Source organism: Candoia aspera, chromosome 2 (assembly GCF_035149785.1).
Source record: "Candoia aspera isolate rCanAsp1 chromosome 2, rCanAsp1.hap2, whole genome shotgun sequence".
Classification (NCBI taxonomy): Eukaryota; Metazoa; Chordata; class Lepidosauria; order Squamata; family Boidae; genus Candoia; species Candoia aspera.
In genome coordinates this window covers 111,134,484-111,155,369 of record NC_086154.1, presented here as the reverse complement: position 1 = coordinate 111,155,369, position 20,886 = coordinate 111,134,484, and the positions used below count along the sequence as shown (strand labels likewise).

The window sequence follows — 20,886 nt, the reverse complement described above, 5'->3', positions numbered from 1 at the left end:
TCCCATTAACTGCAGTGGAAAGGAGAAAATGAAGGGGGGGGGGGAACCCCAGCCACAAGCATACTGATGACTATTCTGCCCACATCATAATAGCTGCAAAAGATCAGATCTGGGCTGCAAAAATCCAGACAAACCACCAGATGGCAGTACAGAGCTACCAAAAACTTCAATTCTTTGCTGCCATGGAGTGGTCATCTAGCTGAGATCTGGGAGAGGATTATTGTTAGTAATTCAGTAATTATCCCCAACCTATCTCAGATGTCTTGGGACTGCAATGTCAGTAATTCTTGGCCATTCCTGATGGCCTGGACTTCCAGGAATTGCCATCCCATCTTCTAAATTACTGATTCCTAATTTGTGATCTAGAGACCCCTGGTGGCCTGTGGGGGCACTGCAGGTAGTCTCTAGTACACATGTCAAAATAATAATAATAATAATAATAATAATAATAATAATAATAGAATAGCCAATATTTCTTAGATACTGACTATCATAAGATACTGACATTCTTGCCTGAAATCACTAAATACTTCAAGAGGAAAAACCAGCATTCATAAGATTTGGCAGTCTATCACAATTGTAGCTCTTATTATATGAACTACAATTATGATATATTTAATTCATTTAATTTTTAAAATACAATTTTAGAGAGGCATGTTGTGCTATGATGCCTGATGCTTATGTGGTGATCTTTGTGTGATGTAATGATCCTCCCTAAAGGAAAAGAAAGGAAAATACACAGAGAAGTGATCTATGGCTTAATGATAAATTTCCATTTGCTAGGATGATTTTTCCCCCCTAAAAACACCTTTACAAGACACAGGAACTAATTTGTCAAAACTTATAATGATGTCTTTTTTTTTCATTCAGGTCTGAGTTTTTACTCTCCAAGTTTGTCAAGTTAGCAACAATTAAAAAAAAAGAGATTTACGTTTGGAATGAAATTGTGAAACCAGAAAGAATCAAGGTTAGGAAAAATATAACCTTAAAACAAAGCATTTTTCAAGAATATTAGGTTTTCTTGTTGTAGGCCATATTTTCCCAGATGACGCATTCCACATTTGTTAAACCATAAGACAAATGATCCCCAGCTAATATGGTCATTATCAGTTGGCTTTAACCCATTATAGATGGAGATCATCAGGTTGGGAAAAGTCTTAGTGTAAAACAAGAGTCATGCAGTAGTTAAGATGCTGGATTAGGAGTGGGGATACCCAGTTCCAGTCCTCCCTTAGACACAGAAGCCAGCTGGGTGATTTTGGCCCAGCTATACTCCCTCACTTCAGCAAAGGATCATTACCTTGCCGTGGTGCTGGAGCTTGAGCACCTCAATGATGCCATGAGCTAAACCTTGAAGGGCACAAGACGGGAAGGTCATGACAGAGAGGTCAGACTAAATGCGATCCCTGGGGAAGGTAATGGCAACCCACCCCAGTATTCTTGCCGTGAAAACTAAATGGATCAGTACAACCAGAGATATGTCGGTATACCATCGGAAGATGAGACCCCCAGGTCGGAAGATGGTCAAAATGCTGCTGGGGAGGAACAGAGGATGAGTTCAACTAGCCCCAGACGTGATGACACAGCTAGCTCAAAGCCGAAAGGATGGCTAGCGGCCGATGGTGCTGGTGGTGAATGGCGAATCCGATGTTCTAAGGATCAACACACCATTGGAACCTGGAATGTAAGATCTATGAGCCAGGGCAAATTGGATGTGGTTATTGGTGAGATGTCAAGATTAAAGATAGACATTTTGGGCGTCAGTGAACTGAAATGGACTGGAATGGGCCACTTCACATCAAATAACCACCAGATCTACTACTGTGGACAAGAGGACCACAGAAGAAATGGAGTAGCCTTCATAATTAATAGTAAAGTGGCTAAAGCAGTGCTTGGATACAATCCAAAAAATGATAGAATGATCTCAATTTGAATTCAGGGCAAGCCAACTAACATCACAGTGATCCAAATATACGCCCCAACCACAGATGCTGAAGAAGCTGAAGTAGAGCAGTTCTATGAGGATCTGCAGCACCTACTGGACAAAACGCCTAAAAGAGATGTTATTTTCATCACAGGAGACTGGAATGCTAAGGTGGGCAGTCAAATGACACCTGGAATTACAGGTAAGCATGGCCTGGGAGAACAAAACGAAGCAGGGCATAGGCTGATAGAATTTTGCCAAGACAACTCACTCTGCATAACAAACACTCTCTTCCAACAACCTAAAAGATGGCATTATACATGGTCTTCACCAGATGGACAACACCGAAATCAGATTGACTACATCCTTTGCAGCCAAAGGTGGCGGACATCTGTACAGTCAGTAAAAACAAGACCTGGAGCTGACTGTAGTTCAGATTACGAACTTCTTATTGCACAATTTAGGATCAGACTAAAGATATTAGGGAAGACCCACAGATCAGATAGATATGAGCTCACTAATATTCCTAAGGAATATGCAGTGGAGGTGAAGAATAGATTTAAGGGACTGGACTTAGTAGATAGGGTCCCAGAAGAACTATGGACAGAAGTTCGCAACATTGTTCAGGAGGCGGCAACAAAATACATCCCAAAGAAAGAGAAAACCAAGAAGGCAAAGTGGCTGTCTGCTGAGACACTAGAAGTAGCCCAAGAAAGAAGGAAAGCAAAAGGCAACAGTGATAGGGGGAGATATGCCCAATTAAATGCAAAATTCCAGAGGTTAGCCAGAAGAGGTAAGGAATTATTTTTAAACAAGCAATGCGCGGAAGTGGAAGAAGACAATGGAATACGAAGGACAAGAGACCTCTTCCAGAAAATTAGAAACCTTGGAGGTAAATTCCAGGCCAAAATGGGTATGATCAAAAACAAAGATGGCAAGGACCTAACAGAAGAAGCAGAGATCAAGAAAAGGTGGCAAGAATATACAGAAGACCTGTATAGGAAGGATAACAATATCGGGGATAGCTTTGATGGTGTGGTCAGTGAGCTAGAGCCAGACATCCTGAAGAGTGAGGTTGAGTGGGCCTTAAGAAGCATTGCTAATAAAAAGGCAGCAGGAGACGACGGCATCCCAGCTGAACTGTTCAAAATCTTGTGAGATGATGCTGTCAAGGTAATGCATGCTATATGCCAGCAAATTTGGAAAACACAAGAATGGCCATCAGATTGGAAAAAATCAACTTATATCCCCATACCAAAAAAGGAGAACACTAAAGAATGTTCAAACTATCGAACAGTGGCACTCATTTCAGATGCCAGTAAGGTAATGCTCAAGATCCTGCAAGGTAGACTTCAGCAACTCATGGAGCGAGAATTGCCAGATGCACAAGCTGGGTTTAGAAAAGGCAGAGGAACTAGGGACCAAATTGCCAATATCTGCTGGATAATGGAAAAAGCCAGGGAGTTTCAGAAAAACATCTATTTCTGTTTTATTGACTATTCTAAAGCCTTTGACTGTGCGGACCATAACAAATTGTGGCAGGTTCTTAGTGGTATGGGGATACCAAGCCATCTTGTCTGCCTCCTGAAGAATCTGTATAATGACCAAGTAGCAACAGTAAGAACAGACCACGGAACAACAGACTGGTTTAAGATTGGGAAAGGAGTACAGCAGGGCTGTATACTCTCACCCTACCTATTCAACTTGTACGCAGAACACATCATGCGACATGTTGGGCTTGAGGAATCCAAGGCTGGAGTTAAAATCTCTGGAAGAAACATTAACAATCTCAGATATGCAGATGATACCACTTTGATGGCTGAAAGCGAAGAGGAACTGAGGAGCCTTATGATGAAGGTGAAAGAAGAAAGTGCAAAAGCTGGCTTGCAACTAAACCTCAACAAAACCAAGATTATGGCAACCAGCTTGATTGATAACTGGCAAATGGAGGGAGAAAATGTAGAGGCAGTGAAAGACTTTGTATTTCTAGATGCGAAGATTACTGCAGATGCTGACTGCAGTCAGGAAATCAGAAGATGCTTAATCCTTGGGAGAAGAGCAATGACAAATCTCGATAAAATAGTTAAGAGCAGAGACATCACACTGACAACAAAGGCCCGCACAGTTAAAGCAATGATGTTCCCCGTAGTAACATATGGCTGTGAGAGCTGGACCATAAGGAAGGCTGAGAGAAGGAAGATCGATGCTTTTGAACTGTGGTGTTGGAGGAAAATTCTGAGAGTGCCTTGGACTGCAAGAAGATCAAATCAGTCCATCCTCCAGGAAATCAAGCCAGACTGCTCACTTGAGGGAATGATATTAAAGGCAAAACTGAAATACTTTGGCCACATCATGAGAAGACAGGACACCCTGGAGAAGATGCTGATGCTAGGGAGAGTGGAGGGCAAAAGGAAGAGGGGCCGACCAAGGGCAAGGTGGATGGATGATATTCTAGAGGTGATGGATTCGTCCCTGGGGGAGCTGGGGGGTTGACGACCGACAGGAAGCTCTGGCGTGGGCTGGTCCATGAAGTCATGAAGAGTCGGAAGCGACTGAACGAATAAACAACAACATACTCCCTGAATCCTGGACTGGGAATTCAAAAAACGTCCCAAAAGAAAGTAGTGGTGAATCACTTCTGAAAATGTTGCCAATAAAACTTCATAGGCCTGTCTATGTAGTCAGCAGGAACCCAGATTGACTCAAAAACACCAAAACAAAGAAACTGGTGAGCTACAGTCTAAATGACCAGGAGAAGTTTGTTGAAACAGCTGCATGGTAGTCATTACCCTGGGTATGAAGTCCTTTGAGCAGTAAAACCTTCTCCACTAAGGCTACCAGATCTTGGCAGCCAGAATCCAAATGACCCTAAGATGGGAGGAAAGAGAGTTTTCTGAACTGTTGCTAACTGCCAGGAGTCCATGAAGTATATTAAACAAACAAACAAACCTTTGCTACATCTCATGATCATCTGGATGTTTACAGCCAAAATCTGGTAGTTGTTGTAAATTAATCGTATTGTTGTGGTATGCAAAAAGAGATAGAAAAGGAAAGTTCATGTAATTAGGAGTTTAACTCAGCTCCTCTGCAAAGGAGAACTGTAGCATTTGGAGCTTTTTAACTTAGAAAAAGAACAATATAGAGGTTTTCTTCCTCTTTCACAATATAGAAGGGAATGGAGATTTTCACCATCTTCTCATTTCTTTTTTAATACAGTGGCAATTATTTAATTGATTCATTGATTGACTGATTGCAGGTTCTCATAAAGTCCTTGGCATCTCCTCTGGAACTTGAACAACTCTATGCAGCTCAGGTAAAAAAAAGAGCATTTAGTAGATACAATCTTTATTAAAAGAAAGGGAGAGTTTCTGGACGTTTTGAAAAAGAACTGCACATTCCACATCAGAAGTCATACTGCAGTGAAGTCCTTTGGCTGGAAGTGAAGTATTTTCCATGCAGGAACATTGTGGTTTTAAGATTCAAATCCAAAAATCCCTCAAATATATAATCACACACTCCCTCTAGCTTCAATACATCGGTTAACATAAGAAATTATTTATTTGGAACTATTCATTTGGAACTAACTATGCAAGAATCCAGAAGGGCCACTAAAAGGTAATAAAGGAATGCAGAATGCTCTTAATCTTTGCTGGCATCTTACCATAGAGTTTTACAGCCAAGATCTGGCGGACTCTCTTTCTTCTTTCTCCCTCCCTCCCTCTCTTTTGACTGTAGGAATCTGACTTTGTTCCAAAGCCATTATTAGAGAAACATAAACTTGGTATAGGTTAGGAACTAGCCATTTTTTCAGAACCTAGATGCTACCAGCTGATTTTGCACAATGGCCTGTTGCCTCCCCCACCTTCTAGCAGCCTGATACCTTATAGGATCTTATCTGAGAACACTGAACTCTGATGACACCTCATGTAAGATGGTAGTATTTTTGTGCCTGATCACCAGATTCCTGTGAGATTTGATAATCTTGCAGGATTTCAGCTATGTTTTCCTAATCATTAAAAAAAATTGATCTGGGGGTGGAATTAAGCGAGGGTGGTAGCGCTGTTTTTAGACTCACTGGCATTTGTGGCTGCTGCTCTGTGCAATATAGGACCTTCATGTGATTTTTGTAATCGTCTGTATCTTTACACCTATACCTTCACCTGCCCAACAGGGTCAGGTTTGCTTACAGCGGCCTTCCTGATTTGCAGCCTTGGATTAATGAGAGTTATTCCTGGAAGTTGGTGGGAGTCTGCATATTGTTATTCCAGTTCTCCCAAATAAGCATCCTGTTGTATTCGAGTTCTGCTGATTTGTTCAGACATTGCATATAGAGAACATCCTATTGGCTGTATCCTTTAAGTTGCATGCCTCCCTGAAGCAAGGGTTTATCCCTGTTCAGTTGTACAAGCCCAGATTCTCCCATGCTAGTAACTCTGAGCAGCCAGGTTTCCAGTCTCAAGAAAAGTCTATGTGCATATGGTTGCCTCCTTTCTGGATGGTTCATATAACAAGTGACAAGGCCTGCAAGCAGAGCGTCTGTAGGCATGATTCCAGTGTTTATTCCATGCAGACAGAACATATGTATGGGAGGGGGGCATCTTTAAAGATCAAAGAATAATTTAAATTAGAAACAATCCCTGAAGAACATCCTTTCTCCCAACAGGAAAAGGATAAACCTGGTCTTTGCAGAGCCCTATTAGGAAAGAGAGGAGTCCAATCCCAGGTTTTAGCAAAGTCTGGGGAATGGGAAAAAAGAGTCAATATTTGCTGCATTGGCTATGTTCATTCTAGTTTGTTCTTAGCTTCAGACTTTAAATAGGGTTCCTGGTTTGTATGTCACAGTAAATGAACCGTGGGCAGAGCTCTCCATGGTTATTATCTGGCCTTCCCTGCTGGCAGGAGAAACCTGTGGAAGTGTTTGGCACAGCTGCTTCTTCAATGTCGAAATGGCATTCAGCACTGACTTCAGAGTGGACTTCTCCTGCTTACAGGAGAGAGGTCCACTGGGAAAGAAATACAGTCCAGGCCTGACCCAGCTGGTGAAACAGCAGCTCAGAGAGATGGTGTTGAGTATAAGACAAATTGTGTAGCCAGGACAGAATGGTTTGGATGAGAATGAAATAAAACAAAGCAGGGATAAGGAGGCTGTCATGTCAAATACCTTAATGATTGCTTTCCAGACTCCAGCAAGAACATGACAGAATTTTCCTTTCCTTTATGAATTCCAAAGAGCTAATTTTACTGTAGAAATACTGCTGGAAAGGAACAGCTTAATTTCCAATCTATATGCCTTTCTGACTTCTCCAACTAATTCAAAGGTGAAGTATTAAAACAGGACATCAGAACAAGTGCTGAAAATATTATCCTGATCACACATTAAGGAGCAAGCTCTGTTAAATATTTATTTAATATACTAATTTACTTATTTATGGCAAGGTGGTTTGATGGCTGTCAGACTTGGAATTTCCTTATAATGCTGTTTGCTATATCACACATGACCCGCGCAGCCTACGTTTGTTCTGCAGTAGCTGCTATAGATTTTCCCCAACTCAAATCTTGATTGATCACTCATTATTTGTAGGCTTGCTTTTTTAAATCTGGGATATTTGTAAGTTATGTAAGCGAGGGCATTAGAGGAAAAAAAGGAAAGAAAAAAGGCTGGCCTCACATTCTATTCTGCCAGAGGCTCTTTTTTTGTTTAGTAGAAACCTGCTTTGATGACTGATGCTCAGTTCCTATTAGGGACAAAACTGAGTGCTGAAGGTCTGTTGTCAGAAGAGACAGCAGAATACAGAGTAATCAAGGTCAGTTAAGGGAATGTGGGTATGTCCCTTCACAGCCTCTTTGGAGATTAGTCCTCAGGCTTGTGGTGTGTTAAAATCCCACCCCCCACCGAAAAAACCCTTGAAGTTTCCCTCTCTTACCCTGAGCTGAACTGAAACTCTGTAGGAACTGGAAGAAGGTGTCTTGGACACCTCTACTTGAGGACTCTGTGGCAGCCTGAAAGCATCTCTGCATTTCTAGGGTCCCCCAACGTTCAAGAGCTGAGACAATTTCTTTGTAACAGCAACAAAGGTAGCATTTTCTTGTTCTGCACTGAATTTGTGCAGGTCTGTTCTCCTCACTGACTGGAAGTTTTCTTTACCTCCTGGCTCCTGAACTCAAGGCAGCCATTAGTCTCTGTAGCCCCTGGATCACTTTCGTTTAGAACATTTTTCCAGGGAATTTTTGTTGCAAGGCAATAGCTGGAAGACCACCATAACACAACAGCCGAGCTGCTGAGAAAATGGGGGAAGAGGATCCAGCTCTTTCCAGGGTTACCCCCTGCTCTCTGCCTGGCTTGCTACGCACCCAGGGAGAGTTGCAAGGATACGGCAGCAGTCAAAAACGGCTTGGTATGGTGTATCCAAGGAATTGGTCCTCTACTTTGGCTGATGAAGCAACAAGTAACCATGGCTATGGCTAGTGTGGGAAATGTTTGACAGAAAACATTGCTGACATGCTATTCTTCCAGCTTCACAGCCTACAATGGTTTCTGAACAGAAACAGAGGAATGGTACCTTTGCAGCCAGCTAGGTTCTTCCTGTAGCCATCACTCAGATTTCTTTTCCAAATGATCAGACAAATGCACACTACATTGGAATTGGATTGGGGGTGCTATCACTTTTGTGTAGAGTGGGGGACAAGCAGTTTTTGTTACTCCAGGCATGGCAACTGTTCTAAAAAAGGCACTCATTGAAATTTTTTTCATTCTCTTAGTAGTCAGCTGGAGGGACCACTGATTGGCTCATTGTATACTTTCAAGGTTGTGGTGTGGAATTTCTTCTAACTTTTATGGCTGGTCTTCCTAGGCTCTTGGGTACCTTGGGGTTGCTGAAGACTCTGTTATATCTGCACTGTACAATATTGTAAGTATAGTCCCTTTGGACTCCCCTTGAAGTTTTAGAGAATTTCAGAGTTTCCTAATCTCACATCCCAACATTTCTTTGGGCTGTTTGCTTGTATGGTTGATGGCTAGGAAGGATGGGAGCTGTAGTCTAGTGTTATTGATCCATGATTCTCCACCATTTTGTGCTGAGCTACATTTTTCAAGCTTTGAGACCATGTTGCAATGCTCTCATAAATGGTTATCATGGTGGGGGGGGGGGCTTATCCATTCACAGAATGATGTGCAAAGTATCATTTACAAAAAGGTAAACTGATAAGGATACCTAGTGTCCTCCCCTTCACCCTCCAAAATCTAGCTGCCAGGTTGCTCCCAATCACTTTAGCTTAACTTTGTTAATTGTTACAAATAGTCAGATCCAAATAAGGTACAGCATTGGGTTGCATTTTTATTTTCTAAAAATGCTGATGTGGTCCTCAAAGCAGGGCAGGAAATAAAAGATAATAACTGAGGCATGCAAGCCTTTCATTTTTCATATTTTTAAAATGAGAAAAGCTTTAAAATATGTTTAGGAAGCTAGAAGACACAGGGAGCCTGCTAGGCATCAAGGAAGCCCAAGGAAGTACTCCAGTGTCCATCGGTGGAGCAGGACAGGGAGAGAGCCTTGCCTGGCTTTTGACCCAGGTTGCTGAGGAGAAGGATGAAGGAAAGGAGGGACCATGGCAAGTCCAAATCTTTTAAAATATCTAGTTAGGCCCTCAGCTATCACATGTAAACACTGATAATGGCAGGGCCTTCACAGTAAATTAGCATGTATGTAGCAGTGTGACCATTACAGGGTCAAATATAGCATTTCTCATTATTGTGGGCTGTATCAAGACAGTGGTTTTGGATTTCTCTTTGCAACTCCTTTTAGAATCTATCCTGGAGGGATGGTAATTTTGTACCTCACCAGCAGACCCCTTCCTCTGCAGTAAAAGATCATTATGACAGGATGCCACCAGTGACATGCCCTCACCTATCTGACAGGAGAATTCTTGGTTGTTCTGCCGGGGGCTTCTCCCTTTGGCCCAGCCCTCCGAAAAACAGAAAGGAAGGTGCCTTGGGTTTTCCTACCCAAAATTAGCAATATGGACTTCAACAAACCCTGTGTTTGAAGGTTCTCACAGGGAAGGGGCAAGACAAAACAGTGGAGCTTGTATTGTGACATCACAACAAGCATTTCAGCATTTTGGAAACACTGTGATTTAGAATAGATACCTATGCTTGTGCTGCCCCTGAAACGGTACATCATGTATGTGGGGAAGATTTTAATGAGAAATTCCTTTAAGAAACCAATAAGGCCTATCTTTAAACATAGAAAGGGGTTTATTGGACAAGGAGAAGACAGGAAAAATAAAGGCAATAATCATACACAATTTCAAATAAAACCTTGGCTTTGCTAAACTAGTTTCTCATTATTAACTGCTCGAATAAGATCTTGAATTTCAGAACCTGTTCAGAGTTCATTGCAGAAAGTAAAAATGGAGAGATCATTCCTTGGATGCTGTTCAGTAGGCTCTCATTTCTTCTTCTGAGATTGATTGTCAGTTTTAGAGAATGAGGAGGATAATTGAAAGCCAGCCTTTTTCAGGAGTTTGACTGTTACTTTCCCAATCCAGCAAATGGCCTGAGGCTTGCTGGTGAATCAGAAAACTCTAGTGCGCTGCTTCCCAACCTTGGCAACTTTATGCTGTGTGGACTTCAATTCCCAGAATTCCCCAGCCAGCATGGGGAATTGTTGGGGAATGGCCCCAGCATGGCTGGCTGGGGAATTCTGGGAGTTGAAGTCCACACAGCTTAAAGTTGTCACGGTTAAGAAACACTGTTCTAGTGGCTGAATTCACTTTTCTAATGACCTTTGCTTGGAAGATAAAAGCCAGAACTAATTTTAATCACTTTTGCATTGGATAAAAAGGATCACGTGGGTGAAAACTTTTACATTATCAGAAACAAGCCTTTGAACATAGGGTCAACTTAACTTTTCCCTTTGTCTTTTTTGGAAGGGGTTGCTGTTGTACCATTTGAAAACTTAGAGGTTGGACGTTCCTGACTTATTCCACCAAGGAATAGCTGATTTGTTTGGAAGGCACAAAATGGGGAGACATATTTATTAAGAAAAAAAAATCACAGTTTCTATGCAAAAGTGGCAACAAGACAATCTCAAAGTTGCACTTTGGGACACAGTTTGAGAACTGGATACAAAAACAGAAGATTGGCAACTCTTCAAATGAGATTCAAGATGAGAAGAAATATTTCTGTGGGTTGCTGAAGTTTCAACAAAACCAATTTTTGCAGGCCCTGTAGTTTACTGTGGCTGCACCACCAGAATTTGGTTTCCTACTGTTTTATGGAGGGAAATACATACATACATATATAATGTTAACGCAGTTTGAAAACCATCAACCCTCCTCCCTCTCCAACTAAGCAAAAGCAACAACCCCCGCCCCCAAATTACAAATAAATCTATATAAGGGGTTTGGCTGAGCTCCACACACTGTGATCCACAGCCTGCCCTAAATCATTAAGTGTGGCATCTGCCTCCAAAACATTGTCCTTTTCCACTACCTGGCCCACCATGACAGAGCAGACCCTGCTGACTCCAGCCTCTCTTGCCTTTGTATTTTTTTCAAAAAAAAAACCTCCCTCCCCCTCCACACACACAATGTGTAGACCTGGGGCTAGGAAGTGAAGTACAAGACAAAGGAATTGCAGAACCCAGCTTAATTTTCCATAAAGCCTCTGGACCTCAATATGGAGCCCAGAGGCAGTATGGGAAAATTTTAGTCACACAGTAAGGGTAGCACCAATTGCTGTATTTGGTACAGGTAGTCCTTGTTTAGTGACTGCCTTGTACAGCAACCATTCACAGTTACGACGGTGATGGAAATGTAACTTTGCGGCCATACCTTGCATTTATGACCGTCGTAGATCTGTAAAGCAAAGGAAAGCTGAAGTAAGATCGTAAGCACATCTGCAGTTTCACTTAGTGACTGTGTAACTTAACGACTGAGTTGCTGGTCCCAATTGTGGTAGCTAAACAAGGACTACCTGTATAGGTGAGTGTTTTCCTCTTAGATTATGATGGCAAGTGCCACAAGCCTAGGAAAGGCTGGCTTTAAATTGAAAATATACAAAGTCTTGAGGTACTGATAGCTATTTGCCACTTATGCACCTGTTCTGTTCTTATACTACATGGTATTCTGGGTTGGACTGCAATGAGTGAATTTGAATCCTTCCAGTTCTTTGTATCTGTGATTTTTATGCAAGATTTCTTTTATTAATACTTATGTTCTCAGGTTCAGGAGTGTGACAGTCCTGCTTTGCAGTACGAGGCAGCTCGATCTCTGGCTTTGCTTGGTGAGTGACTTTTCTCCTCAGATCATTGACACAGAGACCTCCAGTGGAAAGGTGTTAAATCGGTTGGGGCTGCTGATTTTAGACTGTTCAGCAGGGGTCAGCCCTACCAGGTGGGCCAGACAGGAAACGTGACCAGATGAGCTAATTCTACTTTATTGTATGGCTATGTTAACAGAATCTTGCAAGTCCGAAAGTACAATTCTCTCCCCCTCATCTCTTTTTACTGCCCAAGAAACTAGGGAGGATCTCTTCTGAGCCTCTTGCCCCGCCCACTTCCAGCTGCAGACTATGCTGCCATTTATCTGACTGTTCCCTTGGCAGCATCTCTGGGCCAGTCTCCCAAGGTCATTCCCACATACCATCAAAGATTTCTCTGTTGGCCCTTGTAATCCTGGGATTTTGCCATAGCCTGTCTTTAAAGCAGGGCATCATTATGAACAGTGTTCATTGCAGTTATTTGCTTTGTATCATGCATTATACCAGGTGAATTCATTCAGCATTGAAAATACTGTGACTAGTGGAAGGTGGTGGTGGTGGGTGTCCACAAAGCAATGAAGCAAATTTAAGTCAACCCTCTGGATATCGACAGCTCTTCCTTCCAAACAGCCTTTGGACTGAGGAAGAACTCTTTATTGATTGCGTGAAAGCTCAAATGGTGAGCGACAGGGGAAAGCAGGGATTCAGACTGAGAAACAGCCCAGGCATTATTTTTATTGGAGTCTCTGTCATTGCAGAAGTATCCTCTGGACTGACATTTTTTCCAAAAGTGATTGCTGCCTGGCAAGCATCCTTGAATGAAAAGCGTGCAAGAACTGCAGTCTTTCTCAGGTGGTTTAATGCCACTTTCCAGGGCATAGTGGTCTAACTCAGGGAAGAATAGACAAAATTAGGAAAGTTGACCAAATGAACACTTGAACAAAAGTAATTGGTTAGGTATATAGCAGACGTTCTATGCCGCTGTGGAGCGGCAAAAAGGTGGGTGAAATAGGAAGCCACACTGCTCTTTCAGGCAAAGGAGAAAAGTATTAATAAGATAGCAGTAAAGTGTAAAACCAACCAGAGGAACTTACTCCAGGAACAGCCTAGCATAGAGTCCTACAGAGGATGATACTCCTATTTCAGAATTACACCTGAAGCTAAGTTGCATCTCATAAATTTCATGAGTATCTCTTCCGAGCTGGAGCGCCAGTACACGCGACATTTCTGGACTGATTTACTATCTCACTGTGCAAGAGGAAGATCATTACTGTTAGGAATAGGAGCCCAGGAAACAGTGGATTCTCATGGTGTATGCAGTCTTTCCATCACGGAACCAGGCAGCAGTGGAAAGAGGTTAATTTCTAACTAGCTGCCACTGATCAGACCACCTCCTGGAACATTTTCTGTTTTAAGTTCTATTCTGTAAGGCACTTCACATTTCTCATTTTTAGGCAATGTATATGGTCCTCTCTGAGCATACTGTATGTATATATGCACACAGCCATACACACACATACACCCAGACACCGGTCCTTGAAATACTGTATTTGCCTGCCCTTTTTCTCTTCACTGCCCTCACTCAGGAAAAAAAAAATTATCTCCAGAGAAAGAAACTGCTGCTTGGGCTCTATTTTTTTCCTACTTAATTCTGATGTTTTTGAATAAGTAAAGTCCCTGTCTTTAACTCCTGGTGATTAAATGGACGTATTCAAGTTCAGAGTCAGCTGAGCAGCCTAGCAGCCAAGAAAGTAAGCAAAGAAATAATACAAAAGTAGTTTACAAGTGCTTGCTTTGGAGATTCCCAGTCTAATGCACGGTTCTAGGATTTCCTTGTGATCTGCCATCCAAGTACCAGCCAGATTTGGCCCTGCTTAGCTTTTTTTGAGACCAGTTAGAATTGGCTAGGTGCTGCCGCTTGAAGCATTTCTGAATAGCTGATCTAAAAAAAAAAAAAAATCAAGACAAAGCAATTCCATACTGCCTTTCTTTCCATGAATGCTTGATAACTCTGACCTGTGGTTTGACTCACCAGCAGCTGCATTTTCCAAACCCTGTTACTTATTAGCTGGCTAGTAGGAATACCAAGTCAGAATTAGTGCGTCTCTTTAAGTGTTTAAACTAACTGGCACAGGTTCTCCAAATCCTTTCCCAGGCATGGACCTGAGGCCTTTCATATGCCAACCATGAACTCCATTGCGGCTGTCTGATTTTATACTCATATATTATACAGACAGCCCCAAGCTGGCAGAACACCATAGCAGCTATCTCCATTGCCAATCCCACTGTACCTCTTTTGCTCTCTGTGCCGGCCTCCTGACTTCCCTCCAAGGTGGCAAAGTCTACCAGGTTTATACATTTTGAGACTGCCCTTGGGCAGTCTTGAAGTAACGGAGGAACTTAACTTAAACCCAATACAGCTAAAGACAGCTTAAGGTTGTCTCTCTTCTGGACTGGGGATGAGTTGAAGGTAACAGTATGGGCACTTAGCAGAAAAAAGAAATGTTGCCAGGCATATATGTACCATGGTTAGGTACAAGTGGGGAAAGACCTTAAGTCCGTGCTACAAAGATACACAACACCTAGGTCGTAAGACTTAGAAGCCTCACCTGTTGAGTCTCCTATGAGTTGTCAACACCTACTCCATATGACAGTTGCAGGGGTCACTACAGCAGACATGTCCTTCCCGTGGATCAAAACCTAGAAATCTTAAAACCACCTTTGCAAAATGTGTGATGAGTGAGTAGGAAAATCTGTCTGATGGCTGGTCAAGGAAGGATTTTTGAGTTTGAAAGATAGAGAAGGATGTTGATGCTAGAAGGAAGCACAAATCTAAGTGCTTGGATGTTTGAAAGGGTAATGTGGAGAAGTTAATACTCACATAGGAATGTGCCTCAGGCAAATGTTCTTGTACCTCGGCTCATGTAAAGGGTGGGGATTTGGCTGTCATGACTTTTTTCTGGCAGAGAATGCAAAATACATATGATTCTTGTTAATTTTATCAGATGCAGACAGCTGTGGATTGTGTTCTGGCTGGTATTTTGGATAAGATCCTGGAACACACAGTTTTAGTTAAGGCTAAAATTGGTTTCTCTTTCCTAGTTCAAGGAACTAATAAGCAGTTGAGCATCAGGAATTTGTTAGATTTCTGTGTTTTAATTACTTCCATTGTTAGAATCAAACCTTGTAGAGAACCAAAGATGTGTGTTGAGGCATATGTTTCCAGATGGCCTCTGGATTGAGATTTAAGGCAAACAGCTTGTGCACAGCTGGGAGTAAGCCCAAGTGCATGCAGTGGGCCACACATGCAAATAACTGTACGATTAGGCTGCATTATATTGCCCAGTAATATACACTTTAGTCCACTCTGAGGATTGAAATCACAAGAACCTTGGGATAGCGCTGTATCTGACTTGAGTCTTATCCAGTAGATAGCAGTTGCTGGTTTTCTGACCTATGACAGCCTTTCTAGTATTTATAATAATAAACCAGCTTATCAAAGAGCTGGGTCCTGGAGGCTGAGGCTGCTAGCCTTTGTCTATCAGTAAAAGTGTAATTGTAATGGATGTGTCTAGTCTCTGGCTCTTTGCAGTCTGACCGTGGTCCTCCTAGCCCTCACAGCCCGAACTCTTCCAGCCTGCTGAAATGATGAGAAAGGGCTGTAGCTCAGAACACCTGTGTTGTCAAAAAACCTGACCTAATTTTTTCAGTGGACAATGTGAGTTGTAATGCATTACATCTAGAGGAAGCTTAGAACATCTCTCGATTATTTGACCGTGATCTCTACGTTGGTGTATTTTTATGTGATTGCTCATGAACTTTCAGTGAAGGGGGGTTTGTTAGTTTGTTTTTGTTTTGCTTTTCTCAGTCTCACTACTTCTTGATTCCCTGGAGTAGGTTGCCTAGAGACCTGTGTAATGAAAGTGCTAATTCGACACTTGAAAGTGGTGAGCCTGAATCGGAGAGAAGACACACTGGCTGCTCTGAAACAAGCTCTGCAAGCATGGTCAATAACACCCTCCTTTGAGGTAATATATCAGAATGTACAGGACTGGGGATAGGCTGATGGTCACCCAAGCTCTGGGCAACCATTTCCTTTCTGGAATACTACTTATGAGAACACTGCGGTACCTAAACTAATTTAGGTTCCTCTCCTCTCTCTTCACAGTGGTATTGCATTGGGGCTCGATCCAGTTTAATTCGGAATCTGCAACACTTGGTGAATTTACAGGAACCCTTGGACAACATCACCTTCAATGCAGCTCTCTGCTTGGGGTACCTGGACAAGTCCAATCCAAGTGCCCAAGAGACAATGTTTCTATGTTTGGCTCAGGCAGACCAGAATAAGAGGTTTCAGGTGGGGAGGCCACATATGAATGCAGAGATTGAAGCTGCATTTCTGTCTTCTCAAAATGTTTCTGAGGTACCTCAGAAAATTTGCCCAGGAAGAGGAAGGGAGGAAATGACAATTAGATTTGACCTGCATTTTAATCAGAGAAGAGAGCTCTCTTGGGATTATTAGTATTTCTCTTTAGAAATAGATTTTTAAAAAAATGATGTTCATTGTTCCCAGATGACTTTGGTTTCCTTTCCCACCTGATAGCTGCTTTTCTAGTGACAGCCTTGGTGAGTAAGAGAAAAAAGCTACAAATACACAAAGCTATACCAGGAATAGTTGACTTATATCTGTTCTGTGGCTCCACCCAATGGTGAATGGAAGCCTTGATCCAGACTGAACTAGACAAGACATTGGGAAATGAATTATTGGATCTCCAAGGAAGAAAAAAGCTGCAGAAGATAGAATGGAATATTGGATTGAGGCTTTAGTGTTAGGAGAACAGACTTGGCGTTAAAGTCTGCAAACTTGCATTAAAAAGCTGCATTTTTTTAAAAAAAGGCAATAATAAAAGCTAAAGACAAGAGTGTAGGACTAAGCGGACAATTGTTCAGATGCAGAATGACAGGTTCCTATGAAGTAAAACTATGTTACTGTTCGCCTTTCCCCTCTTGCACCTAACCGTGGTATAGACATACAGTACCTGAGCAACCTCTTTTTTCTGCTGTTTCCTTCTGAGGTTGCCTTTACGTGGGGCCCAACTCATCACTGATGCAGCTTCAAGTAGTCCCTGGCAGATTCAGTATTAAGTATTGTTGTCCCCCTCAAGCAGGCAACAGGTCCTGGCAGATTTTCCACGAGTTCAGTTTGACATAATTTACCAACTGTTCAGCCAGCTGACTTTTAAGGGATGGGATCAGCCTGATACCTACTGGCCATTTTAGAATGGAGCAAGTACACCACCTCCTTGAACACTATCCACTAAGACCGTTCTTCTTTGAACTATGGGAGAATCTGGTTTTTTAAAACTGGGTTCTCAACATATACCAGCCAGGTCAGCCAGACATTCTATGATTTGGAGCCCTGGATCAGTCCAAATAGTAGCTGATCAGTGGTGGTGAGGGATGGGGAGCTGACTGGCCAGTGGAGTGAGAGTAAGTGTGTGTGTGTGTGTGTGTATGGCAGAGAGAGAAAGAGAGAGAGATAACACTTTGCCACTTCATAGTTTAACACTCCTCCTCCGCTCTTGTCAGCTCTTGTTTGGGCTACTTTTGAACATGCATTTAGCACTCTTCTGGAAGAGGGCTAAACTCATGTTAGCTCATTTTGAAGTGTTCTAAACCCAAGTCCTAAAACTGCTTGACTGCTAATCCTTAGCTCAAGAACTGGTGGATTGCACTTTGACTCAGCCACATGGAAAGGTCCTATGTAAAGAGTCAAACCATTAAAAAAAAAACCCAAAAGAAATTTTGAAATATCCTTTTCTTGAAGTTTCTCAGGACTTGCTGGACAAGTAGCGGTCAGTGCTGTTTTTAGCAACAGAGAATCAAGAGTTGGAGTTTGAAGCCTGGCCTAGGCGGCCTGAGGCTTTCCGTGTTTTTCCTTAATGCCTGCGAACCAGGAAGGCCTCTGGGGGCACAGCCTAAACTGTTCTTCTCCTTTTCCCTCTGAACTTGGGCTACTCTACCCACATTTCCCTCCTGTAGGCTTTGGTTATGCTGGTACAGCACATGGACATAATGAATGCTATCATTATCCAGGAGGTCCTAGATTATCTGGAAAATTCCCTTGTGTTCAAGGTAAGAGATTCTGTTCTATGTGAGCCAGTATTTTATGGTTGTAAGCTGCTCTGAGTCACTTGCTGAGAAGGGCGGCTATAGAAATCTAATAAATAAACAAATACATTTTATTCTTGGCACTATTTCCTACTGGTCTATAGATCTTTCTCCTACTGCACAGTCTCTAGGTTTGGCTGCTTAAGATCGTTGATTCAGGCTTTGGTACATAGATTCTAACTGAATTCACCCCTGTTTGTTTGTTTGTTCTGTATTCCATCTTTTGTCCACAGGATGATTAAGGTGATGTTGTAAGCATTAAAATCACTATCCTCAAAACCAATGAAAAGCTTGGTGGATGAGTTGCAGAACTGGATAGGAAAGGAGAGGCCTCAAAAACCGCCTGGAATCTGATTTTATCACTGCTGGGAATCTGTGCTCAATCCCAGTTTTGTTTTAGACATTAGGGAAAATTGCAGCTAGAACAATAAAAATAAATATCTTGTGGTACTTTAAAGACTAACAGATTTATCCAGCATAAGGTTTCAAAAACTAGAACCTACTTCATTCATAGACAGTTTATTAGATAATACAGTGTTCTACCCTTTGATTTTTCTGAAAGAGAGTAACATAGCTTCCCCTCTGAATGCTGCTCAACAGGCATTCTTGGCTCAGGCAGGCTTTAGGTCCAGGTCTTATTTCTTTATACTCATTTTTCATCCCCCCCCCCCCCCCCACTATCTGGGGAGAATGAAATCTCCTTCAATATATTTGGATGGCAGATTGGAGAACACTGTTTGAAACTCTTTGGATAGGAACTAAATATATTAATAAAGAAATTTAGCTGGATATATTATTTGATAAAGATCAGAAAACAGAGAGCTTAAAACACCTTTCCTAGAATATTATGGCATTAATCAAATAAATGTGTGAATCAATGGCTTCTATCTGATGTCTTGGAATAGAACTGTGGTCTAAGAAAAGTGGAAAAAGAACAAAGTTTATAGTCTTTCTGCAGACTTACTTAACAGTAAGTCTGGATTTAGTGGGTTATATTTCTAGGAAAGATCTGCATGGTGCTGAACCCAAATGCACGCCATGGCGTTATAAAGACCACTGTATACTGTATATATTCCTTCTGGACTTCTCCTGTGTGTGTATTCTTTCATATGTTTGGTGCATGAACTTTAAGAAATAGTGATTGTGGATAATAGGAAACAGCCATTCTGCTTGATGCAAAACAGCTTAATAAGGAACCAAGCTGAAGAGAGCATGTGCTGAAATCCAAATTTCACTACTAGTTGAGTAGTTCATATTCCCGCTATCTCTTTCCATCCAGTATCGTGCTGATGCCACAAAATTGTTGACCACCATAGGGCTTGATGTAATCCAACAGGAAGGACTAGAGGAGGACGTTTTTAACGTGCTGCTCAAGAAGTTATCTGATGAGCCTTATCTGGTAAGGGTGAAGACATTTGTATTTATTTATTTATTTATTTATCTGATTTGTATCTTGGCTTTCCACTAGGAGCTCAAGGTGGTGTACACAGTATAGTCTCCTTCAGTTTTCCCCACAGCAACCACCTGTGGGTGGGGCGGGCTGAGGGAGTATCCAGCCCAAATTCCCCCAGAGAGTTCCATGCCTGAAGGTGGACTTGGACCTGGGTCTCTCTGGCCCTAGTCTAACTTTGTAACCACTATATCATCAAATTGTGCTGGTTCATTAGTGAGTTTCATTAATTTGTTTTCTTAGGACCCAGTTGTGATCAGAGGCCCTCCCCAGTCTTTCCCATACTTAAAGAAGAATACGGGTGAAGCTTTCTACCCCTCAATACTTTTCTTTCTATTACATTTACTCTGTACAGTAGACAAACTTCATCAGTCAAAGGAAGGGCAAGGCTGTCTGAAGTTCCACTGAGTGATTGTTGCTGATCATCTAGCCTTATAGGTAGAGCTCCTTGTACTAAGCCAGGCATGAAAATGGTTCCCCGGAAGATTCAGGTCCATGCCCTCAAACCAAGTTGCTCTGTTGACTTGGTAACAATAGACCTGAGTCATGCTGAAAACACTCACACAAATAGCTTAGGATAGAGCATGTTAAAGTAGTTGCTTGAGTTGCTCAAGACTGATCTGTGCTCAGAGCCAGACGGAGATCAAAATCAGGGGGACCTGGCCTGCATGGAAGATGGTGAGCAAGAACTAAGCAGGGAAGTTAAGAGCCTGTGGTGGTGGTGGTGACGATGATGATGTGTGGCTGATATGGAGAAAAGCGTAATAGTTTCACAGGAACACAGGAGATGGCAAGTCATGAATGTGGCACAGCAAAAATTTCCGGATTGCTATTGCCCACAGGCCAGGGAACTTTCACAGAAGAAGTTTCTATGCTTATTTCTGTTGAGTTTGTTGAGAACAGAAGGACACATGTGTCTGGGAGGAAGATTGGCACAGGCAGAAACTGGCACCCTGTTTCACGTTTTGCTACAGGTCAAATTTTAGGCTCCTCCTGCTGCTGTCCAGCTGCTGCTCTCATTTCTGTTCTAACAGACCTTCACAAAGTTCATGTCGCATCTTAATCATGAGGTCATTATAG

At 42.1% G+C, this 20,886-nt stretch overlaps 1 protein-coding gene across 1 annotated transcript in view; it reads left to right on the top strand.

Annotated features, from left to right (window-relative positions):
- Positions 1-20,886, top strand: part of HEATR9 (HEAT repeat containing 9) — a 41,867-nt gene that overhangs the window by 10,540 nt on the left and 10,441 nt on the right. The window contains exons 5-12 of the mRNA XM_063293207.1: positions 871-967; positions 5,181-5,237; positions 8,776-8,832; positions 12,149-12,209; positions 16,083-16,213; positions 16,354-16,542; positions 18,228-18,320; positions 19,636-19,755. Of these exons, the coding sequence (XP_063149277.1) occupies positions 871-967; positions 5,181-5,237; positions 8,776-8,832; positions 12,149-12,209; positions 16,083-16,213; positions 16,354-16,542; positions 18,228-18,320; positions 19,636-19,755 (805 nt within the window). The remainder of the gene's footprint in view (positions 1-870; positions 968-5,180; positions 5,238-8,775; positions 8,833-12,148; positions 12,210-16,082; positions 16,214-16,353; positions 16,543-18,227; positions 18,321-19,635; positions 19,756-20,886) is intronic.